Below are 25440 nucleotides of genomic sequence, written 5' to 3' on the forward strand. Positions count from 1 at the left end.
TTAAGAGGAAAGGCTTCTAAAGTGTGCATGCCCAGTGCTTTCTGGAAGTATGGGCTCTTTCAAATGGATGCTAAGCAGTAGAGGAAACCAAGTCTTAGGTACCTTTAAAAAAGCAATTCATTGCCAGCTCCCCAGCATTGCAAAGAGCTGCAGTCAGGAGGACCTTGGCACCAGCACTGGTCTACAAAGCTGTGCTTCCTACAAGCATCACTGAGGTGTGTGGCACAGCTAAACAGAGCCTGGGCTTAGTCAGTTCATGCCAGCCCTCTTCTGAGCTCTGCCGTGGTTGTGCTCATCCAGTTCACAGTTCTTGTCTTTTGAAACCACATTTCACTTCTGCTCTCCAATGTGACTGTTCTCCCTCATCCTGCCTTTTCCAACAGACTTGCTGGAGGCACCCGCTGTAGCACTCCTGTCTGTGAGCAACCAGACCCATCATGACCTCTCGGGTGTCTGCTCATTGCAGAGCCAATGCCTCTACCATGGCATGAGGATGAGGAGAGTCTGGAATCATCCCCCTTCTGCCTTTTGCTGCCACGTCATGGCTTTTCAGGGCAGTGGCTGTGTCTCTTTCACCATACTAGGGCAGGGGCCCTGTCTGCACCCTGTGAGACTGTGCTGCCAAGCCACCTGTATCAGTCCCTAGTGAGGACAGGGGTGCAAGTGATGGGTGGGAAGAAAGGGGAGGTGAACCCCCTTATTCCCTATCCTCTGTGTAGCTTCCCCCACCCCGGGAAGGGAGTGGTCCTTCTGTGGGATGCTGGGAGAGCTGTAAATAGAAAAGGGAAAGGTGCAGGAGGAAGGCCTGAGTATTAATAGGCAGTGTCCCTGGGTCTCTGTGTAATCCCAGGCTGGCCTCACACACTTGCCCTGGTGACCCTGGGCTCCTTCCAGAGCCGGATACAGAGATGATCCCCTTCTCCTGTGATGGAGATCAAAGGCCAGGGTAATATTACCCTGCTCTGCTCCTTGCTTTCTGAGGGGTCCCTCTCCAGCCAGAGAAGCAGCCAACTGCAAAGAGGTGTGCGCAGGGGTGCATCGGGAGTGCAGGACTGCATACAGCTACTGAGTGCCAGGTCTGCCTGGGGAGGTGTTACCCTCCTGCTCCAGTCTGGAAACTGGCGAGATTTACCTGCCAAGGGGAGCACAAGCAACCACATCCCATCACAAAGCCCCTTATCATTGTAAAGATTTCTCAGTGCTAACCCTAACTTCTTCCCTCCCACATTCTCAGGTGCCTGCATAGGAAATCAGACCTCATACAAATACTCCCCATAGCATCACATCAAGAAACCCTGTGCCCCAAGCTCACCAAGGTGACCTCAGGCATCGCAACGAGGCAGCATCCTTACCGGGATCTGTAGGGCGAGGTGGGTTGCCGTCCCTCTTGTACGGGACCCTCACGGCCTGCTTCACCCACTGAAAACACCTTCCTGCCAGCCAGAAGCCCCTTGTCCCTGTCCAGTCTCCAGTCAGTTCTGCCCGTCCACCCAGCGGGTCCCTTGCTGCCTCTCGGCTCCTCAGCCTCTCCCAGGACTGATCTCCCCATGGGGAGCTGGAAGGCTCTGGACGGGAGGGGCTAGGGGAGGGCTGATTCCAGGAGCAGCGTCAGGCAAATTAAATCAGACACCAGAGACTTGGGGAAATCGGATTGGGACATAATGCAAAGCAGGTGGATGGGGAGGGGTAAAAAGAGAGAGTAGCATACTGCTCCTGAAGGGAAAGAAACCATCACCGGCAGATTTGACTCCCTCTGTTTATATCAGACACAAACTAATAAAGTGAAGATTAGACAGAACAGGCTAGGATTATCAGCCACTGGGGCAGGGCTTGCTGCACCTCACAGTCCACAGGAATCCCCGTTTTCCCAGGGATGACATGCCACTCATGTCCTGGGCAGGGCAGGAAAAGCGATGGAGCCATCTAAGATGGTCCTGTCAAGAGAAAACTCATGGCAGAGCCAGGTTCACACCCTCTCTGGGCAGCAAACTGGGCTCTGCATGGGGAAAACAGAAGTGGGCACAGGGGCCAAGGGTGGCAAAAGATTTGGTGGCATGCCTTTTGGCAGCCACTTTAGTGGGATGCTGTGAGGGGATTATCTTGGCCTCAATCTCTTTTAATCTCTCCCGCGGCTTTGGCCCAAGCCTGAGATAAATACCTTTTAACGGATCTCATCTGACGTCAGGAGGCCATCAGTCTAATCACCCAAGCCACCTTTGGGCAAAACAAGCCAGAGATGTGGACACTGACCCATCACATTCACATCAAGCAGGAACCATCCAACAACTCCACATGAATCATCGGGACAGATGTGTGAGTGCTAAAGGATGTGATGGACCTCCCACCAGGGACAGGGAAGTTGAAATGCACACATGGAACTCTTTTTCCTGTGACCCTGGGAAGGACAGAAAGCAATACAGGTTGCCCATGCAGGTTTACCAAGCGTGTGTGTTAAGGAAGTGCTTGGGTTCAAATTGAGCAGATTTACCGTTTGATGGAGCAGGAGCCCTGTGCCAACAGCGACATGGGGATCACCCACACACCTCTCACAACGTTGGCCCTGGCCCTATCAATTTCTTCCATCTGAACCGTAGTTTGGGTCTCCAATGCATAACTCCCACCAAGGCCTGTGTATGTCATGATCACAGGTTGATCTCTGGCTCTAATGCTTCCCAGGAAAAGGGTCACTGCGCTTTTCCATACTCCATATCCACCCCATTCAATTCCTGTTTGGCTACCATGTAATCTCATCTCAGGACACTAATCCCCTGCACAGTGACAGCAGATTGTCTTTGCATCAGGGTGGAAAATCATAAACAAAATATCTCTTCTGCTTTCAGGGGCAATTTGGTGCATGGACAGTGAAAAGAAAAAAAAAAAAAAAAAAAAAAAAAAAAAAGAGAGATGCTTTGCTGCAGGAAACCATGAGCGTACAGTGCTTTTTCTTAAAGTGACTTCCCACGTTTTCCAGGGGTTAGTCATGGCAGACCTGACTTTCTCTCATGCTCTCCCTTACTGGAAGCAGCTGGCATCTAGGCAACTACTTTGTTTTCTTTCACTTAGGGCTCAGTCTGCTTCCACAACTTGTTAATTAAATTTCCATCAGCAACAAGTGACAATGTCTACCCCCTGGTGCATAGACTCAAGCTCCCACCACCATCTGTGTCCAGCATTTTGCTTTTATTCCATATATTCAGAGTCCCTCACCCTTGCAGACCAGTTGAGAGGTTATGGAGTTTGCAGGTGCCTAGGAAATTCAGAGGCTGCTGTTTTAAGTTCCTGAATGTGACAGCCCTTACTGAAAGACCTCAGGCTCTTCCTCCCCATCTCGGATCTGGCCCTGGATGACCAGGGACCTGTCACTGAGAGGAATGGGATGAGGAGACCCTACCTGCTTACTTCTGAGTGACATAAACACATCGGTGAAGCAGTGAAGAAAGTTCCTGTTGTTGACTTTAATACTCTGTCCCTGCTACCATTTTTGGCTGCTGGGATGTCACAGAGAAGAAAGCTTCATCCCACCCCATCACTACGGCTCTAGCATGCTAATACATTGCTCCAGGCCTCTGTGGTCCTGGTTCTACCAAGACCGGCCAGGCCATGGTGTGTGTCAGTCCTGCCCCCAGGCCCGACATTCTCAGAACTCATCTCTGGCACGTAGCTCCTTGGGGCGCTGTGTTCTGTCTGAGCCAGGTTTGTGTCTCCAGCTCATGGGCCTGGCTCCACTGCTGGAAACAGGAAGCTCTGAGGAGGATCTGCCGCTGTGATCAGCTCCCTGACGTTCTCCTCCATTAGACCGGTCCTGCTCCACAGCTCTTTGCTGTATCACCTCCTCTGCCTTCACCCGCTCCTGCAGCCATGGAGACAGAGATGATGTGAATCCTCTCTGCTAGGGTCTTCATCCTGCTCACAGGGGCTGACAAGACACATCTCGTCTTTGCCACATCCATCCAATCCCTGCCAGAGTCCACTGCCTCTTGTGGGACCCATCATAGGCTGGACCCTCCACCAGGTACCTTGTCAGAGGACAAGTCCCAGCTGCTGCACTAGGCTCTGCCCCATGGGAAAGCCCAGAATCTATTCCTCAGGGGGATTTGGTCTGGCTTGGAGGTACTTGTATTCAGTTCTCCAACATGGTACTTTACCTGTTCAGCGTGCTCTTGGGAGTGTGTGTACCAGAGAGCCATGGCGCAGCGCCTGCCACGGCTCACTGCCCACACGCCGTGGGGGTTCTCCTTGCCAGAGCTGAAGGCTACCAGCCTCCCACACTTAGGACGCACCTCAGCCTGCCAGGAAAGGGAAGAGACAATGAAGCCAGCATCACCCTGCTCTGGGGTACACGGTCATTGTATGTGGAAGAGTAGAGAGCCACTAGGCACCCGCTGTCAGTCTATCAGCAAGGCAGGTCTTGCAGAGGGACAGAGAAAATCTAAGACACAACGCAGGTTACAGACACGCACAGACTGGAAGAGCCTGGAACATCTCAGCCAGGAAAGAGTTAACCTCTCCTCTGTCTGAGATTTGCATTGATTTGCCTTTAGGTGCCCCTATTTGAATCTGCCACAGCACCAGCACTGGGTTGTTTTTGGAGTGGTGGGACCCAATAACCAACTAGTTTCCTCCTGCCCAGATTAAGTCTACCGCTCAGTCCTCTCCTCTTCTTTTGGCCAGTCCCAGACTTACTGTGACAGTCACAGTGTCCATTTCAGTGAAGAAAAGGCCCCCACCTTGGAAGTCATCATTGAGGTAGAGAATGCCACTGTGGATAAAAAGAAAGAGGACATATGGAGGGTGAAGCTCATTCTTCCCAGGTACTCCCCACACTCCTTGTTGCAGGAGGCTGTGGGACCTGAATGATACCACAGGTTCAAAGTGACCAGATCACTTTACAGGGGAATCCGTTTGGGGGGGTGTTAAATACAGCAGTGCCTGACCCAGGGGAGTCCCTGAGCTGCAAGCCACGGGAGGCTAGGAGAGCATGTCAGGGAGCTAGCTCTACGCAGTTGTCCTGTTCTGGTTTTAATCCTCTTGTAGCACGTATCTGTGGCACTGCTGTGACAACGCCATGGGCTAGGTAAACCCACATGATGCTTTTTAAGATTGGGAATAATCCAAAAACTGGAAGAGGAGACTGATGAGCAAAGAAAGCCATGTCTTAAGAGTCAATAGATTTCAGGGTGACATAAGAATGGTCAAAAAGACTGCATGCATAAAAGTAAAACAGTAATTTCTTTTACTAATGCTAGACAAAAAGAGAAGTAGCGAGGCCATTGTGCAGTGCAGGTGAGACCACTGTCAACTGGGTCAAAGAATGGGCCACAAACTATTATACTTGCATTCCTCTTGGTATTCAATTAATCTGATAGAAAATGTCAGAGAACAAGAGAGGCTTATTAATGGGACTGTGAGAAAGAAACCGAAATCAACACTGTGGCTGCTGAAGCAAAACATTACAGACATAAGGACAGTGAGAAGACTACCAGCCCTGAAAGCCAGGAAATTATAGCTCTTCTGCCGTTGGGTTTCAATAAGACTTTGAAGTCAGAGTGGTAACACAACTGAAGAAAAGCAAGGACAGATCTCAGACGCACAAAAGGGTAGGAGGGTAGGAAATAACAGGTCCATGAGCCTGACCTCAATAGTCTGCAGGGCTTCAGACTCCATTTCTGAGAAGGGTAATTGAAGGACAAAAGGTAAATAGAAAATGGTCTTAAAATGTAACACGGGGGTACTAAAAGCAGATGGGGTTAGTCACACAATCTTTGACAAAACTGTTGATTTCATAGGCATAGAAAATGTGCTTGATCTCAGCAGTTTGGACTCCGATAAAAGTCCTCAGAACAGTGCCTCTGGAGAAATTAGTAATGAACACAGAGAAGATGAACGTATGAACAGCTCACACTGACTAGTGCAGCCCTGGCACCCAAAGGAGTACTCTTTGCCTGGAGGAGGATCACTGGATCACTGGGACCCCTGGGCTCAATACTGTTCAATAGTTTCATTAATGACCACTGCACAAATACACAGAAGAGATCCAAGAAGTCTGGAGCACAAAATGAATGGAGTTTGTCCTCATCCAAAACAACACTGGAAGTGCTCAGCCCTTGTGAGCTGGTTGGTCAATCACAATTCTCTCTGCAAGAGGACAGGAATACTCCTGGAAATAGCTCGGTGGCACAGATCCCAGTAAGATATTTTAATATACATTCAAGCAGAAGTCAGAGAAGCTCACTGCCAGGCAGGAGTGAGGTGACAGGACTGCTTTCCCACAGGAAATACAGAGATCTAACCAGTTACACTGCAGAGATTGGTAACTTTACAATCTGACCATACCACATCAACATCTATGTGAGAAGGGAAATGGACTCAACGATACCTCAGCTCCCTCTAAGCCCCACATCCTTAACATAGGCTGCTCAGAAAAGATTTCTGCTCTGAGTACAGCTACCACTCAAAGAAAAGGCAAATAAGATTTCTGGATGCCAATACATGGGACGGTAGATAGGTGGAATCAGCTATAGAAAACTGACCTAATTTGTCTGTAGTGTGGAAAAATTGTCACCATCTTTAAAATATTTCAGGTTATTTCACAGAAGAATACAAAATTCTGACAAAGGCTGGAAAAAAACAAAACCTTTCACATAGAATGGAAAACTCAACACAGAGTATTGGCAGTGGATCTTGAGAGAAATGAATGGGAAAATATTCACCAAAGTACACTGGCTGCTCAAACAAAGGAAATCCAAGAAGCCTAGTTCTCCCCTTCCTGTAATTCATGGACAATGCAGCAGTAAGACTGTGAAAGATGGAACATGTTTAAAAGGAACAGCTGGCAGTGGGCTGTAGTACTGTGGTAGAGCCCTAAGAAGACAATTTGATATCATAGTTCTAGTTCAAGCAGCCTCAGCGCCTCATTCTGCTCCCTGTTAATGTTTGGGAAGGGAGAAAGGAGAAAGACTAGATATTTTTGCCAGGCTAGGAAAGGTGTTTCACACCTCATTCTGAAGCCACTGATGCAGCCTTTTGCCTGATGCTACAGACCTGGTTGTCTTTGAGCCAACAATGCATCACCTGGTTTTGATAAGCTGAGCTTATCCTCTGATGGGGCTGTGGAGGCATTCTGATGTCCACATGACCTAATGCAGGTCCCCTTCTTCTCTTACCTGTAGTCCCTGTACACATAGGCAGGCGGTTCTCTCCAGCATTCTTGCCCCTCAGGATCCAAGAGACAATTATCAGCATGGACAGGATGACTAAGATCCATACGACCTCCCTGTTCCTCTGAAAATGGAAGTTTTGAAAAAGAATATGGGTATTTTCAGTTTCAATAAACAAGGCAGAGAGAAAGGGGCACAGTGAGAGTAAAGGAAAGAGACTCTCCTGAGAGCACATGGCTGGGACTGAGGAGACTCCCCAGGAGACAGGGACTAAGAGGGTGAAAGATTCTTTACCATCTACAGCCGTGCGGCACACAAGGTGTGTGAATGAGAAATGGAGTTTCTTTCCAGGAGTAAAGTAGGACTCTACAATTTTCCGTGATTTCTCACTGGCCCGCAGAAACAATTTGGCATCTCTCCAGTCCACGTCCCCATTCTGGGCCAGCTACAAGTGAAAAGCAAGCCTGTTAGAATACTTACATACAAAGATATTCCAAGAAATTATACACAGTACAGAAGAAGAGACCCGTGTAAAATTCTGTGGTCACACATGTAAGAAAAGAACATGTTTTCTCTTGTAAATATAAGTCAGGAATACATGTGTAAGTACAGAAATTCTTTCCTTCTACTCAGCACATGAAGCCACATCTGGAATGCAGTACCCTTTTGGGTCCAACATAAACAAGGGACACTAGCAAACCGGAATGAATCTTCAGTGAAAGGTCTTAAGATGGCAGCGATGTTGGAGCACATAATTTCAAAAAAGAGGCTGAAAGAGCTGGGTTTCTTCAGCCTAGAGAAGGCCAAAGGAGGATCTAACTACAGTTTCCTGTCACCTGAAAGGGGGTTATAGAGAAGATGGAGACAATCTCTTCTTAGACAAAGACACTGAAAAGACAAGAAGCAATAGGCAAAAGCTGCAGCAAGGGAAATTTTGTCTAGATATTAAGAAAGGTTTCATCCTCCTGAGAATGGTACAGCACTGAAACAGGTGCCCCGAGAGTGTGGGGAATCTCCACCCTTGGAGATGTTCAGGACTCGCCTGTGCAAAGCCCTGAGGAATCTCATCTAGCTTTCGAGTTAGCCATGCTGAAAGCAGGGGGTTGGATTACAGATCTCCTGAAGCTCCTACCACCTTTATTTTATTCTCTAAGCTAAGCATGTCCCTTCACAGGGACAAGTAGCAATCCCAAAACACTGTCTCATAGGAGAGAAAGCACTTCTCAAGCCCTCCATGTACAACATGCCTAAACATGACTGTAGATGAAGAGGGTCAGGGGAGACTGCATGTGTGCTTGTGAGGAAGATAACACAACTATGACCCCATCCAGAGTGCACTTCACAGAGGAAAATGCTGGTGTGGCAAACACTTTTTCTGGACAATCAAGGAGGTGGCAGACTCACAGAACCACTTACCTGCATGGCTTTCAGAACTGTTAACCCTTCAAATCTCTCATGTGGGGTGTGAGGTGATCGTCTTGCCCGGTAGCCATCTCCTGCTTCTCCTGCTGCCTGGAACAGGATACAGATGACACACACTATGCTGCCATCTCTCCCCCTTAGGAACACTACAACTCTGTCTGCTGAGGAGGAAAGTACACACACAGGAGCTCCTGCAAGACTCAGGCCTCACCTTTGTCAGCCGGAGGAGGTCCTTACACTCAGACTCGGTCAGCACTCTGTCAAACACAACCCTCTGGGTTCCATTCATCTGGTGGGAATCCATCGTAACAACAATACCTTCAAAAGGCAATGGACCTATCAAGAAGCAAGTACAGACAGACATGAGTGAGCTTTGGACAAGAAGCCCTCACACACCAACCCCCAGCCTGGACAAAGAAGTGAAGAGATGCTACACATTCTCTGAGAAGAGAGGACAGTTCCCCAGAAGTGCCCATTCCTCACAGACCTTGGGCCACTTGCACCCCTCACATGCTTCAGGGGAACGAGAGCATCAGCTGGGGAAGCTGGCCTACAGCACGTGCTTCAGGAGCCAGCAGAAATGTGGGGCTTGCTGGGAGAGCAGCAGGGAGCTGGGGAAAGTTGAGTGCACTGTGGATCGCAGCAGCAGAACAGGTCCAGCCTGCTGGGGTGAGGCTCTGGAGAAAAGAAGCAGGTAAACACCTCAATCAACCCTCTTTTCAATAACACATCTTATGTCAGAATTATCTCCAGTGAATTTTTCTACTTTCTTCAGCCCTAAAGAGAAGCAATAGGTATTAGTTGGTGATTTGATCTTTTGATCTTTGGCCATTTTTCTACCCCGACCTCTGACCTCTAGATGGTCAGGAATGCCAAGGTACTTAGATCCTCACAATGATCTGCTCTCCCATGTGTTACAGTACAGAACCACTTGGTGTCACTTAAGCAAAGACTCCAGGACAGAGCCCCGTAAGATGCTGTGTGTCCATACACAAGAATAAAGGACCAGCAAGAGCACAGGACTCTGCACTGCAGTCTATAGCATTCAGTCACAACCACCTGGACTTGTGTTTGTCAGGGAAAGACTTGCCCAAGCCAAACAGTCTGTTACCGGTTTCCATTTCCCACCTCTCTAATCGTCCCCTTCAGAAAAAAGTTGTTTGAATTTGGGCTGGTGGAGTTGAACCAGCTTTGGTGTACACGCTCCTGCCATACTGAACAGGGATCTGCCGGTCCACAGGCATGTCACATGCTCAGATACCACTACACTCAGCTTCTCCAGCCACAGTGCTCTTTGAGTTCCCATCCCAGAGATGTACACAGTGAGATTTTCAAGATGACACATGCATCATAGAGGGAGAAAAGGAACAGTGAGAAGACTTGTTGAGCCATTCGAGTCAGTCTGCATCTATGCTAGCATCCAAATGTCTGAGGATGGAAGAAAAGACAGCACTTAGCCTCGCTAAGCCTGGCTGACTGCATCCAAGTCATTCTTTAAGCTCTTTTACTCACCCCTCTTCTTCATCTCTTCCACATCCAGAGTTTCCTGCTTTTGCTTCTCCTGATCCTCTCTCAGGAGCAAGGGAAAAAACAGACACCGTGGCTGTCAGTACACAGAGCTATGCCTAACCCTCCTCTGCGGTAGCATTTCGTACCCTTCCTGTTCCTGTTTTGCCCATTCCTCAGTAGGTATTACTGTTCCTTGTACCACCTCTGCCAGTCCAACCCCATCTACTACTTCCAATAGTTACATTTTGGTTCCAGTCGACTTGGCCAACCTTACCTGTGTTTCCCCTTTAGGTTTTCAGGAATCAGCTCATCTGGAGTCCAAAGATCCTATAGGAACAAATGCAGATGGTTTAGTACACAACCAACTTCTCCCACATCCGATGATGTCAAACACCCAGCTCCTTTTCCTCCTTCTCCAGTGAATATCAGACCAATGATTCTGGCCTGCCTCTGATGACATCCAGATTTGGGTAATGCATCTGGTCACTGCAGCAACTTCCAACTAACTTTAGTCCTGGAGCAGCAGAAACTCATAAGGACTTGGGGGTCCTTCTCATCAGTGTCTGATCCCTTCTGAAGTGAATTCTGACAACTGTCTTTGTGAAATCGGGGCAGGAAGATTAAGATGATACCATTACTTACAGGGTCATCAAAACTTTCTCCTAGATGCTCCACTGCATAATATATCAACTTCTTCTCCATCAAAGATCTCTGCACATAATGTTGAATAATCTAAGAAAGCAAAGAGGCTGTCAAACAACCATCCCACAAAAGACAACCCCATCCCTATCCAGGGCAGAAACCTGCCCCAACACACTGCTGTACACTATGAAAGCCCTGTTCTGTCCTGCAGGGACCCTGCCTGGTATAGACTATAAGTAAACTCAGGCTCCAGTTTCTTCAGTCCTGGGCTTGGCACACATCTGCCGTGAAACATCCCCCCTTTTGTCTACTGGACCATGATTCTGTTGTATGGGACAGGGGAGGGCCAAAAACGTACAGACCTGGGGTTGTAACTACCTCTCTGGCTGTGACAGCTGTGTCCTCTCCCAGTTCTGTGTGATACTGTTTCATTTTCTCCAACATTGGCTCATCCATAGGATAGAAGAGCAAGTAGGAAGCAGCACATTCAGCAGCCAGCACCTGGTTCCCAACTTGGGCAGGGACAGAACAGAACAAACAGATTATGCCTCTGGAAGACCTGATGTTAGCAGCAAATGTGCACAGGCCAGCAGCACCCAAGGTCCTGGTCAGGGTCCAGCAGCAGGAGGCCTTACACCAAGTACACATCAATCCCTACCTAGTTGGGCTTCTACCCAATGGTGGGCAGACAATACATGGAATGAGCCTGGTTAAGAATGGGCCAATTTTCAAAATTTATTGGGAGCTCATTCAGAGGAAACAGAGAGAAAAAAAAAAAAAAAGTATATTTGGAAGAAAGATGATCCCACCTCCCCCACATGATAAGGGATCTGGAGGATTCTTTGAGATACAAGTTTTACCGACGACTTGAGACAGGAGATGAGAGACAGGTGGGTCAGTGTGGGAAGGAGTAGAGGTATCTAAGAGGAGAGCTGAGGGATGTGTGAAAGTGACAGGGTGGCAACGTGACCAATGTCATGACAGGCTATCAGTTCCGCGAGGGCAGGCAAGGCTGACTCAGAAAGAACAGCACTGTCAAGATGAGATGCAAGTGCATGCTCTAGGTGGGAAATGCAGGCCTATTCTGGAGTCACGTACTAAAAGGGAGAGTAAAAAATACACAGTAGATAGTTGGAGCAAGGACTTGAAATGGAGTGTGCTGGAGAAAAGAAGTGGGAAAACCCAACATTACAGAAGCTGCACAAGGAGACTGAAGTGGACCACAAGAGACCTCTCCTTCAATGGCCACAATCTTGAGCAAGAGAAGAGAGGTTCTGGGAAGAGTCGGAGGGCAGAAGTGGGAAACAAGAGGCAGAGCTCAGGTCAGTGTGCCACTTCTCCCCATGACTCCAGGTCCAGAGGAAAAGGACAAGTTTAGAGGTGCCACAGCATAGCCCACTGGCTTGTGACTGCTCACCTTGATTGTAGGCAAACTGCAGTAAATCAAGATGAGAGGGTATGAAATCTTCTGTGGCAGAAATCCGCCCTGGCTTTGTGGCGATTTCAAGGACGCACTGCTGTCTGCACTTCAAAACCTGAATATAATGGGCTGCAAGAGAGACGAGTAAGAAAGGCAGCAGCTCCCACTTCCACCAGACAGGAGAGCTGAAAAATGAGGCCTGTCCAGCGTGCGGAGCATGGCCTTCCTACCCAACCTGCTGTGCCTCTAATGCTACCTGCAATGGCTTCATACAGGCCAGGCTGCATCTCCTCCTCCTCCTCATCTTCATCCTCCCGAGGCCCTTCACACAGGGCACGACACTCTTCCAGTGCTGACAGAGCCTCTGTGAGTGACTCCTCCAGCCTGGCCACTGCCTGCAGGTACTCATCCGCATTGTAGTGCTGCACCCCAGCCTCATATGCTTCCTGCAAAGGACAGATCCAGACCCCTCATCAGAAAGGGTGACACCAAAGGATGCCCCGAGACTTTGTGTCGCTCACAGGGTAGTGCTGACATCTAGGGGCCTGCCTGATCATGCACAGCCCACTATGCAGTGACAGCAAATCTTCTGGACTTAAGCCCAATATACTTCTGCAAGTCCCTGCAGCCTGCCATAACTGTCAGCAGAAAGTCTCTGTGCCACACTTGCAGTAGTTTGTCTTCACCCTGAAGAGAAGGCTTCAGGGAGACTTTCTTGCAGCCTTTCAAATACAAAGGGGGCTTATAAGAAAGAGTGAGTGACCAAGGCCTGTAGTGACAGGAAAAGGGGCAGTGGTTTTAAACTGAGAGACAGTAAATTTAGAATAGAGATAAGGAAGACACTTGTTATGATGAGGGTGGTGAGATACTGGAACAGGTTGCCCAGAGAAGAAGCTGGGGATGCCCCATCATGACAGGTGTTCAAGGTCAGGTTGGACTGGGCTCTGAGCAACCTGATGTATTGAAAGATGTCCATGCCCGTGGCACGGGCTTGGACTAGGTGATCCTTAAAGGTCCCTTCCAGTCCAAACCATTCTGTGATTCTGTGTATGGGGGCCCTGTCTCAAGCCATGGCGCTTGTGTAGGAACAGATCACGGTTTCAGACCAGTCCCTAGGATGGGATAAGAGCTGGTGATGCCCAACACTGCATCGAACCCTCACCCAGTGTGGTGTGGCCTCCAGGTCCCGGAAGTTGTCCGACTTCACCCCTGACATACGCCGGTACTTCTCTATGTCCTCCCGCATTTGGAGGTGCTGGGGATTAGCGACGAAAAAGGTGTGAGCAGCAGACACAGCCTGATCCAGCTTCTTCAGCTGTGGAGAAAAAGCAGCAGTGCCTGTCACATTCCGGCAGGCCTCTTCACACCCATCCTTGGCCCCAGCTGCCCCCTGCATTCACTCACAAGGCATCTCTGCCCTGTGCTGCCCAGACACGCCCTGTCCCGGGCTGGTGAGCTCTTGCCCACCAAGGAGAGCCGTGCAGAACCAGTACGCTGCCTCTGCTGCACCTGCCCAGGGCTGGCGACCCCCAGCCCCCTGGGGAGAGCCCACCCCGGGGGGCCCCTGGCCGCCCCCAGGGCCGGTCCCCACCTGGAAGAAGGCCACTTGGAGGTAGTTGTAGGGCTCCCTCCGCTCGAAGTCGCGGCGGATGGCGAGGCTGGCGTGGTGGGCGGAAGGCGCGGCGCCCAGCCGGCTCCCCAGGCAGTGCTGTAGGCAGTCAGCGCGCTGCAGCACCGGCCCGAAGAGCGCGGCCTCCCAGGGCCCGGCCCGCGGCGGCCCGCCGAGGAAGGCGGCCTCCCGGCGGCAGGCAGCGCGGCAGGCGCGGCGGGCCGCCCGCAGCCCCGCGTAGCTGTGCAGGGCGCGCTGCAGCAGCTCGGCTGCTCGTCCCCAGTCCCGGGCGAAGTACGCCCGCACCCCGTCCGCGTACAGCAGGTCGTAGGGGACCAGGCGGCCCGGCGACGTGGCGGCGGCGGCGAGGAGGAGGCAGAGGCAGAGGCAGAGCAGGGACGCCATGGCCGAGCCGCCGGGGAGGAGGAGAAGGGGTCTAGGCCCGGTAGGCGGCTTGGCTGGCCCCGGGCGGGGCCCACCCAGAGGGCCGGGCCGGGGGGCGGTGCGGGCCAGGGCCGCGGTCGGGGAGCGGGGGGCAGAGCGGCTGCCGGCCCGCCCGGGCGGGGGACAAGGGCCAGCTCCGCCCCCCTGCCCACGTCTCTCCGCGGGGGAAGGTCTCACCGCGCCAGGCGGGAACGGTCGCCTCTTCGTGGGCGCCTGGACCAGCCCAGTGCTGGCCCTGCGTGGGACAGCAGAACCCCGGCAGCTCGTTGTCTGATGTGATACTTCGTCCAGGTGTCCGCCAAACATCTGCTAACCCTCCCTGTGGTACAGCTCACCCAGACTCCTCCAGCGAGACACCTTGTAAGATGGTACAGTTAATCTGTCAGAATCCATGCCGGGGACAAGGCACGCTTTGGCAGTTCATGTACCACTTCTCACATGGAGAGAGCCCATCAGAGGTGATGGGCTAGATATAGAATCATGGAATCATTTCAGTTGGAAAAGACCTTTAAGACCAAGTCCAACTGCTAACCTAACACTGGCACTATACCATGTCCTTAAGAACCTCACCTATGCATCTTTTAAAACCTCTGGGGATGGTGACTCAACCACTTCCCCAGGCAGTCTGTTGCAATGCCTGACAACACTCTCAATGAAGAAATTTTTCCTAATATCCGATCTAAACCTCCCCTGGCACAACTTGAGGACATTTCTTCTCTTCCTATCACTTGCTACTTGGGAGAAGAGACCAACACCCTTCATGCTACAACCTCCTTTCAGGTAGTTGTAGACAGCGATAAGGTCTCCCCTCAGCCTCCTTTTCTCCAGGCTGAACAGCCCCAGTTCCCTCAGCTGTTCCTCATCAGACTTGTGCTCCAGACCCCTCACCAAAACAGGCTCCAGTCTGAAGTATCAAAACAGCCCCTCTGATGCAGCCCCCCACCTTGCTCATGGCTGGAAGTAGAGCCAGCAGCAGACAGAATGAGGCCCATCTCCCACATAACTATCCCTGCACCTCTCTTCTGAGAGATTTGAGCAGGGCAGGAGCCTGCTCTGGACCTCACGGCTCCCAGCTTTGACAGTGTAGGCAGACAGGGACCTTGCTTGGGGAAGGCTCTGTCCGTTTTCCTGTCTGGGTGAGAAGTTTGGGCCATGGCGTTTTATGCAAAGTTTGCACTGGAATCAAAAGTTTGCACCAGTGAAATGAGATGTTATGGGTCAGGATCTTTTTTGGAGATAATGTAATTGTTTTTAAGCCTGGGGTTGCCTCAAAGCAATATTAGAAACCACAGAGGCTGCTCCTGCTTAGCTGTAGGCAGCCTAAGGCTCCCCTGAAATGGACAGGAAAGCTTTTCACTCAGTCTCCCATGACGACTCCTCGACACAGGCTTCATTCCCTTCCCTGGGCTGCTAAGCATCTGCTGCCTTCCAGATGCACTGACGAGAAAGGGATGGAGAGGGAGGAAAGGAGCTTCACACTTTTTGCATTTCCCTTCCAGAAGCCTATGAGGCTTCATTAAACATTAGGCCAGTCATTTTGTTTCTATGGAAACAAAATTATTACTAATATATTATTTTAAAAACAGACACACGATTGACACTCCAAATATAGAATTTTAATACCATTCTGTGCCTGCCCTGTCTTTTAGGGCAGAGCGGATGCGAGGGTGGAGTTCACAAAGGGATGGGACTGACGAGGGTGCCAAGTGGCGGTGGCAGCAGTGGGTGTATTTGTAACCTGAGGGCAGGCACAGGCTGTCCATGTCCGTCTGTCATGCTCCCTTCTGCGGATCTGTCCCACTCCTTTTTCCCCCACCAGTGTGGGGTGCCATGTTTCCTGCCTGCTGGCGAGAAAGATGAGAATGCAAATTAGTGATCAGGTCCCAGGACAAAGGAAACACTTGAAATTTTATTTAAAAATCATGATGACACTGAATGTTTTTGATGCTGTCTCTCATAGTTTGGGATCCTGGAAGGTCTGTGCCTCACAGGCCTCAAGGGTCCTTTCGTGTGGCGCCTGCTCTCCATCCTGCTGATGCCAGGCTTCATTCCCAGCCAGGGAGCAGCGCCGTGGCCGGTCGATGTTCTCCTCCTCTCTGCTGCCAAGGGAGAGGCGGCGATCACGGCGTGATGCGAGCAGGAGACGAGAGTGCCGTGGGCTGCAGGCTGGGGTGGGTTGTGGTGTCTCGTCAATGAACGTGGTGATCTCATCTCGGAAGAAGCAGGCGCTGGAGCTGGAGACCCGGGGCATCAGCCCTGCCTCCAAAAACTGCCGTAGGGTCGTCAGCTCGTCTTCAGGTGGCCGCCGGCGGTGCTGGTAGTCATGCAGCTGAGGAGGCAAGAAGCCGGGGCCTCCGGGCTTGCGGGGGGTGGGAATGCGGATGTCGTCAGATGAAGACCATTTGTGTAGGAAGGACGGAGCGGAGCGGTGGGCAGAGAAGATGTTAGTCTCATCATGTGACATTCTTCTGGAGATAGGGACCTGGCAAACAGAGAAGGAGGGTGGTGATGGAAGACTTGAAGAGACAGAATAGGAGGGGAGTAGCTGAGGCCTCAGAGAATCAAGAAGACACGAAAAGTGTGGGAGACTGACAGAGAAGGAACGGGGTTCTGGGGCTGCCTCTGCTAGCTCTCAGCTCACCTGCAGGTAGTGCACCTTGTCCTGTGGTAACAACATGTGGTGCATGGGCAGCAGCTTGATGTCCCGGGAGTCCCTCTTCACAGCTGCAGCACCGTTTGCATCAAATCTCACTTTGCAGATCCTGCCATCACCGTAATCATCACACACACCATCTGTTGGCAAAGAGGGGCACAGCAGTCAACACTTTTCAGCCAGAAGAGAAGCATTATCAGGGCACCTGGACGGCATCCTAATGCTTGTCTAACTTCTGCCACTCTACTTGCAGCCCCCAGGGCCCACCTCTGAAGAAGGACTTCATCCTTCTGCTTCCAGCAGCACTAAAAGACCGAGAGACTGCCCTGTTTCTTCTGTCTCACCTTTGAATCACCCACTGCCAGAACTTGGACCAGCAAGTTGGGCTGAGGCCCAGCATGTCACTTTGGTTGTGGTTTGGCAGCTGTACGAACTGTCTCTACTGTTGCTTCTACTGTGAAGGACGCTGCACTAATTTTTCCTTTACGCTAGTGAGTCCTAAGGCAGCAAGTGAGTGGCAGAGCCTTCTCCAGAATAAATTTTCTCATAGTTGCTGATTTAAGATATAACATGAATCCCACCTAGCCACCCACAGCACCACTCCCAGTGCCATTAGGTCCTTTTCCCAAGGAAGACCCGTCTTTCCTCTGTAGTCTCTTGCGAAATGGATTAATGAAGATGACCATGGGATCGCAAGGGGCTTACCATCATCTCCATCTTCCTCAGACATAATAGCCACACATTGCTCCCATACGGTGCGAAGATCCGCTCGGTAGCGCTCGCAGGACCAGATGAAGGAGGGGAGCAGCAAGGTCTGCACCATGGAGCACCAGAGCACTGCCAGGACCATCCAGGTGGGGGCTGTATCATAGCGCAGGCTAAAAAAGCTCACGACCTTCAAGGTAAGAGAGAGAAATAATGCTGAGAAAGAAGACAGAAGTTGGTATCAAGGAAGAAAGATATCGGGAGTCAATTATGTCATAGAACACAATCTGTCTGCAAAAGATTCATCAAGTAATTGGCCCATGCCCCTTTGAAAAACTGTTCCGGGGTGTTGTCCAGGTTTGCTGGACCATATTCTGACCTGTCATATCTCTAACATGAGACATGGTGTTATGATCCCTTCTTCCCTGTGCTCATTATGAGCTGGAGCTAAATAAGTGGTAACAGAACACAGCCACTAGGAAAAAAAAAAAAAAAAAAAAAGCTGTGACTAAGCCCTAAGCCTCTGTTCTCTTAATGGTTCCCTTTGAGAACTTCCCCAGCTCTCCAGTTTTGCAGAGAATCAACCAGCCAGCCAAAACCTGGATTCTGACTATGACCATACAAACAGAAGGAAAAAGAAAACTGTCTGTGACAGCTTTTAAAGCTGGTGTATCAGTTCTCCAGAAGCAGACTGGAGAAATAGAAATCTCATTGTTTTTAGAGGTAGATCCCCCTGTAAGTTTGCAGATTTTCCTCTCAGCCACTTGAAACTTTCAACTGGTTTTAGTGGTGTGGAGTGTATTCCCCAGGCTTAGACTTGTCTTAAGAAAATGCTGCTGCAGAAGGATGAGAGAATTGCTGCAATCTTTTTAAAACTGGCCCTCAGAATAACACAGATTCAGATGCAGCAACTCTGTGGCTGCTGGACAGAAGACAGGATTTCTTCCCTAAAACACAAGAGAAACGGAAATCTAGTTTAATGTCAGACCCTGAAGGGAAAGGGAGAACGAGCTGCTTACCAAGATGGGCACCCCAGTGAGTGTGTCGTACAGGAAGACAATAGCACTGATGAGGTTGGTCATCTGCAAGGAGGTCTTGGCTGACTCAGAGCCATCCAGTGAAGACCTCCTTTTGCCTCGCACATCCTCTACCACAATGGCCGGCACATTGAAAGTGGTGTGTGCTGATGAAGAGCAGGATGATGCTTCCTCTGCCCTCTGATGGCGACACCGCCGGCGTCTTCTGTGTGCCCACAGGGTCTGGTAGAAAGTGATACCCACGCACACCAAGCCCATGACGATTCCTCCAAGCAGCAGGAGGCTAAAGCAGACACCGAAGCCCAGCCCTATCTTGCTGACAATGAACTGGCAGCCACGAGCATAGTAGCGCTCACCATTGTTGTGCCAGCCGATGGAGGGCAGGGTGGAGAGGATGAACGATACCATCCAGATACCCATGACTGCGTGCAGAGCCTGCTTTTTGGCATTGCTCAGCCGGTAGTTGACTGGCCACCTCACCATCCACATGCGGTGGTAGGAAAGGGAGGCCACTGTGAAGCAGGTGGCCAGCGCCAGGGTGTAGTATGTGGAGACAAAGACCTTGCAGATGCTTTCGTTCCAGTCGTAGTCAGATGACTCACGCCGCAGCTGCACCACGGCATAGGTGGTGAGGGGTACTGCTGCCATAAGGATGTGTGTCCCAGCAAGGAAGCACAGCAGCAGCTCCAGAGGCTTGTGTTTCTGTTGTTTGGCTGTGATGCTGAGGATAATCCATGAGTTGGCCAACAGGGCTAACATCCCACATGCCAGCCACCACAGTGAGTTGTTGTGCAAGGTGGACTCCGATTCAGAGTCCCCCATACTGCCACCCCTGCTAGGCTGCGCCCTGTCCCTGCTGCTGGGATTTTGTAAGAGGGTGAGTGGAACTCCGCACTGGGGAAGCCCCGTCCCTCCTCATCTGCTGCTGCTGCTGCGATGCAAGGTGTCTGCACACTGAAGAGGTTCCTCAAGGCATTGCCACCGGGTGCTAGCTGGAACAGCTGTCAGCTCTGTCTCAGTTTTGGTTCTCCCTTTCCCTTCTTATATTTCTTTCCCTTGTTCTAACCTTTCCATCTGTTTTTTCCCTTGTTTTCTTTCTTTTTCTTTCTTCCACCTTCTTGCTCTCTCTTTCTTATGAACACTTGCCAGTGCTTCTTCCCTCACTCGCTTGGGCTCACTTTTTTTTTTCCTCCCCATCTATTTCATCTCCCTCCTCCACTCTTCCCCCAAATAAAAAGCTCTCCTTACTTCATGGGCCCACCAGGCACCTTCTGTCTCAGGAACCACCTTCTGCTGGAACTGGTGAAGGCCACACTGCTGGGAGACTCCAAACAGTTTGGCAGTAGCAGGTGCCTGCTGCCCAGTGTCCTAGTGAATGAGGACCTAAGCAAGAGTTTCAGAGGTGACAGGAGGCAGGACAAAGGTCCCGCGGAAATGGTGAGGGTGACGTGTACACCATGTGTAATCCCCCTCTCACCAAATGCCACGCTTGTGGCCAGGTAGAGGTTCCTGCCAAGGCTGTCAGAGACCTATTAGCAGAGAGGGAAGGGTGAGGAACAAGATTCAGAAGGTTCCCTATCCAAGACCTCACAGCACCCCACTACATTGTCCTTTTTGCTGTCCTGCAGGGCTCAGCCTGCTCTTTCAAGCTTCCCTGCACAGTGCAGGGCAGAGCTGGCAAACAATAAGGAGATGGCGAGGAGGGGAAGATCCTTTTCAAAGGTTCCCTTGGAGATTCAGGGCACGAGGTTCACTGTAGAAGACAGAAAAGAGAAAAAGTAATTTAAGATCATTCTATCTCCCCAGATCTCTCTCTCTCTCTCTCTCCTTGCCCACACAAACACCTTGTCATGATTTAGGCTATGTAGAACACTCCCTGTGTCTTTGAGGCAACAGAAGAGCCAGATTTGCACCAGTTTCTGCATACCTCACACTGGACTCTGGCCCCCAGCAACTCCTTCCAGTGCTGCCAAGACACCCTGTGCCCCCCGGCTTTCCAGTCTGAGGCTCCCCACCCAAGGCATTACTAATGCCATTTCTGAATGGAAGGCCTGTTTCATATTGCTCCCCTGCTATTCTGGTCCTGCTCTCCCCACGCACCCGTTCTGACACCCCTCGCTCCTGCTGTACAGCTCCCACAGCTCCACCAGTCTTTGGACCTCAGCTTTTCTCCATCAGTGTTCTGGATGTTAACCTGCTGCTCCTGTCCCGTCCTGCTGACGGGTGTTTGCCACCACTCTAGCAATACCACGCCATCCCACAGACTTGAAGCACGAGTCTTTTGGCCACATGCTTTCCCTGCCTAGCACATTTCTGCTAGAGCAGCTCTGGTGTCCAGACACCCTGCAGTTACAAACCAAGCAAACCAGACCGGTAACCTCATGCTGAAGCTACTCACCTTTGCCCCCTGGTCCTACCAGCTCAGACCCCCTCTCCTGTATTCATCTATAGGGTACACCCAAGCAGTATATTCCAGGAAGGTATAGGCCTGCTCTGCACCTTGAGATGTAAACGAAATAATTCCATGGATGGATCAGTGTCCCCCCAGTCTGAGCTAGTGGCTCTGTTCCCACCCCTCCCCTTCCTTCTGCTTCACGCATTTTCTCACCCTCTCTGTAACCACTTGAGGCTTTGCCTCCTTCCCCCCTGCTTGGAGCAATTTGTCATTACTGGATTGGCGACGCACCCGCACTGCCCTGGTTCAGCTCTTCTCCCCCAGTGCCACCACTCTTGCAGTTAGGCCTGTGGCCTCTGGAGACAGTTACGAAGCTAGCCAGCCCTGATATTCCCAGGGGAATGAATTTCCTTGCAGCATCTCCTTCTGCCGCCCTTCCCACCCAGCTTGTTCTGATGGCCCATGCTGTTCCCTTGATGAGGCAGGAACCCTCCCGCCTCTGCTGGCGTTGGGGCCCAATTCTGCTCCGAGACGGGGTCATGCCACTCTCGGAGATGGGAGACCCCTGGTGCTGATGATGGATGGCCAGTTCGGGAAAGATCCTGGATGGCCATGTTGGGAAAACCCGTCCACGCCTGACCCTGCTCCTTGGCCTGAGCCCCCACCTCATCCCACCGCCCATCTCACCAGCATGGAGAGAGAGACTCTTGGGGCTGGTGACTCAGGGGAAGGCAAGGGTGGGGGGTCTGAGAGGAAGATGACCCAGAATAATTGCAAGGAAGAGCAGAGAGAAACGGGGTGCCAGGGGATGCGGGCGGCCGGCGGGCTCGGGGCCGGGGTGCAGTGCTGCCCCCCACCACTCCCTCCCTCTGCCCCCCGCCCGGCAGCGCGGGCACGGCCGCGGCCCCCGCGGTGGCTGGAGGGGCAGCGGGGGTCCCCGGGCCGGGTCGCCCCGGGCCTCACCGGGCAGCGGGGAGGCGGCGCGGCCGGCCGGGGCTGGGCTGGGCTGGGCTGGGCGGGGGCCGGAGCCGCGGAGCCCACGGGGCGCCCCGGGGCGCGGCCGTGCCCGGCGGCGGCGGCGCCGCCCTGTGCGCGGCGGAGCGGAGCGGGGGCCGAAGGCGGCGGTGGGGGCCGATGGCGGCGGGGGCCGGAGGGACCCATCTTACCTCTCGCCGGAGCAAGCGCTGCCATGGCGACGGGCGCCCCGCGCGGCTGTGCGCGCCTCTGCCCGGCTGTGCCGGCCCCCGGCCCCGGCCGCCGCAGCGGACGCTGCAGGCAGCCGCCCCGGCCCCGCACTCCGGCCATCCGCCAGGCGGGGCGACGGCGAGGGGCGAGGGGCGGGGAGCGCCGGCGGGAGACGGCGGCGGGAGCACCGCCGGGCCGAGCAGCCAGGGGGCGGGCCGGCCGGACGGGCGCGGGAGCCGCCGCCCCGGCCCCGGTCCCGGCCCCTCCCGGCGCCCGGGCGCCCGCAGCGGCGGTCCCGGGGGGCGCGGGGTGACGGGTCGGCTGCGCCGGGCTGTGCCGGGGAACGCGCGACTTCCCGAGCTGGTCCTGGCCGGGGCTCAGCCACAAGGGCTGCTGCTGCTGCCGGGCTCCAGCGGGCTCCACCTCGTATGAATCCCTCTTGCCCCGCGGGGGCCGCCCCCTGGAATACGAGTTGCGGGAGAAGCAAGCGCCGGGCTCCCGTTCCCAAAGAAAGAGGGTTGTGAGGAGGCAACCTAAGAGATGTCCGGTGTGAGGGGAAAGGCAAGGAGCTAGCAGAGGGGCCTGCAAAAGGATGCTTGGAGCACGGGGTGCCCAGGGCACCTGCTCTCCGGGGTCAGCCATGGTAGCAGAGCTGAGTTCACCAGCCAGCAGCGTTGTCCCACAAATAGGGAAAGGGAAAGAAGGAAACAGAGCAGAAGCAGTGCTCAGAGGAACGGGTTGGTCATGTCGGAAGAATAAACCTCCCCCTACAGCTGCGTCACCTCAGGGAGGGCAATCCTGGCTTCACAAGACAGTGGACATCTCAGTTTACTCAGCTGATGTCTCGTGACTGAAGTGAAGGCACCAACACCTTCCTTGTCCTTGATCATTTTAGGAGCTGATGTCTCCCAAAATCTCTACATCTCTTTCCTCCATTAGAACTGGGGTGGGATGGGACACCAAGTTTCTGGACAGTTAACACCTCAGTTTGGATCATGAACAATTTAGGTTTAAGGAACCTGCAAGATGTACAACAGATATGGTCTGAGGACTATGAGAATTCAGCTTTACTTTGGACTAGAAATAGTCTGAAGTAAGCGCCCAGACATTCACAGCACAGCCACTAAGTCCTCAGCATCAGCCGTTTTCCTCTACAGATCTGCTCCTACTGTATCACCCTGTTTGCTAAAGTAGACCTGACCCTACAGATCCAGCATCTGCTCGGCTTTAGCACCCTCTCTGACAGGGCAAGTTTCATATATCATTCTAAATATTGGCTGAGGTGATCCCAAGTGCCTTGGATACCAAGGAATTTCATCTGAGGTTTGCATGGTCAGCAGAAAGAGTCCTGAGTAAGGTACTGGAGGTACTGCTAGTTCTGAGGCCCAGGGACAGCAGTGAAGGCAGTTCCAGAGGTATATATATATATGTATGTATAGCTGAGACAAGACCTGTCTGCATTGCACTGGTTGTTGTCACTGGGGCCTGTTTTAGAGACAGTGAGTAGAATCAGTAACCGCTATAATAGATCTGGCTTCGTGTCAGGTAGACATGAAGAGATATTTTTGATAAAGTGGTGACAATGCTGCTGTGCTCTGGCTATTCTTTGTCAGGCAGGAGCTGCCATGACAGAACAGCCCCAAGGTGGTCCATCTCAGCAGTTAGCCCAGCAACAGCAGGAGCCAGAGAGGTGAGAAGGGACAATCATGGCCCACCTCAGTCATATCTTTTCAACTCATATCATTCGTGTGAGGTTTACGTCTTGAAGTGAGAAGGTCTGTACCCACAGATGTAAACATTTTTGCAGCTCTAGTTGTGTCATTTGTATGAATTACTTAATGTGATAACTTCCACATTACCATCCTCTTCTGATTCAGAAGCTGAGTCTCCTTAGTGTGAGTTGTTAGCCTGCCTGTGTGGGTGAATAAATCCTCTTATTATCTCAGGGAAACAGCAAACCAAGTTTCTGGCACTTTCTGTGCTGCCTGCGTCAGCTTCATTCAGGTAGGGACATCCTGCAACCCAGCATCTCTTCAGGGCTTGGGATACACCTGACAGAGATCAGTGAGCAGAGCTGGATACGGACGAGTCCTGTCTTGAGGAGGCTTCTTGTGTTTGCAATGTGGCTGGGTTCTTAGTTTGAATAAAAGCATAAAACTGAAGATTTACTGTAAGCAGAATGAACTCTGTGGGAAGGAGAAGAGCATTTACCCTGGGGCTGTCATACTCCCAAACAGATGCTAGTCCATCCATCTCATCTAAAGGGATTTCAAAGACTCTGTTTATTTGCCTAGCGTTCCCAGACACGTGGTTTCACTGGTTTTGATAAGCGGTGGGTCACAACTGCATATGTGCTGCATATCGACAACGCAGATGCAAAGGAACACAAACGCTCAGATCTGGAGAACCTGAAGCCCCATGGTGCAGATCTCCCTGTGTATCTAGGAAGTCCAGGCTAGAAGTGAGATACCCCCGGACTCATCTCCTAGAAGGATTCACAGAGCTGGGAGCGATTTTTAACTCCTACAGAGCCAGGCAGGTCTCTGACTGGTGATCTGCTGTCTAAAGGTTCAGCAGCTCACTAGAATATCCTGAGGCATCCAGGCCCAAAGAAACACCAGTGTTACAATGTAAGGATATGAAATGCCTTCTGTAAAAGTTCGTTGCCTCAAGATCAGTTATTTCTGGACAGCAGCTCTGCAGGTCCAGGGAAATGCGCTTCCCAGAGGTGCCCTGGATTCTTAAAGGAACAGAGCTCATTAACTGAGCAACAAACACCAGCATTGTAAAACCAAAAGCACTAGCAGAACAGCCAAATTCACTTCACAGGGCTTTGATGCTTTTACTTGGGACTTTGATAGTGACCATGCGAGGTTTCACACATGTTTCTCACAGATCATGAATGTAACTAAATCCTCAGAGCCCCAACATGGCTTGCACAGCCTTTTGTGAGGCCATGCTGGGGTGCTTGCAAGCAGGTTTCCTGGCATCCTTCCTGGTTCTTTGAGCAGGGTGTGGTTAATGGCTAACAAGAATCCAGCCAAATAGATGTGTTAGCATATTGCTTCAGAAAAGACAGTGACTGCAATGTAGGTTTGTCATATCTAAATCTTAGATTCTATTTCTAGCACCATATGGAAAGATTTAGTGAGACTTCTTGGATAATTCATCTGCAAAATGGACAAGTAATAATAGCTCACATCAGGGGACAGACGACTAATGCTAGTCATGAGCTACACAGAAATATTAAGGGCTTGCAGTG

At 51.7% G+C, this 25440-nt stretch overlaps 2 protein-coding genes across 2 annotated transcripts; both read right to left on the reverse strand.

The window, feature by feature from the left end:
• Positions 1-3170: 3170 nt before the first annotated feature.
• On the reverse strand, positions 3171-14228 carry P3H3 (prolyl 3-hydroxylase 3). The gene is made up of 15 exons (XM_082066780.1): positions 13742-14228; positions 13313-13465; positions 12407-12596; positions 12148-12279; positions 11109-11242; positions 10731-10820; positions 10363-10415; positions 10092-10150; positions 8791-8915; positions 8574-8669; positions 7452-7602; positions 7164-7281; positions 4684-4759; positions 4146-4286; positions 3171-3850 (listed from the first exon to the last, which is right to left on the reverse strand). The coding sequence occupies exons 1-15, from the start codon at positions 14162-14164 to the stop codon at positions 3638-3640; spliced, it is 2154 nt and encodes a 717-aa protein (XP_081922906.1). The 5' UTR covers positions 14165-14228; the 3' UTR covers positions 3171-3637.
• Positions 14229-15809: 1581 nt separating this feature from the next.
• GPR162 (G protein-coupled receptor 162) lies at positions 15810-20041 on the reverse strand. The gene is made up of 4 exons (XM_082056450.1): positions 18581-20041; positions 17562-17751; positions 16845-16996; positions 15810-16685 (listed from the first exon to the last, which is right to left on the reverse strand). The coding sequence occupies exons 1-4, from the start codon at positions 19418-19420 to the stop codon at positions 16158-16160; spliced, it is 1710 nt and encodes a 569-aa protein (XP_081912576.1). The 5' UTR covers positions 19421-20041; the 3' UTR covers positions 15810-16157.
• Between the last annotated feature and the right edge of the window lie 5399 nt (positions 20042-25440).

This window comes from Streptopelia decaocto (genome assembly GCF_964273445.1).
Source record: "Streptopelia decaocto genome assembly, chromosome: 1".
Classification (NCBI taxonomy): Eukaryota; Metazoa; Chordata; class Aves; order Columbiformes; family Columbidae; genus Streptopelia; species Streptopelia decaocto.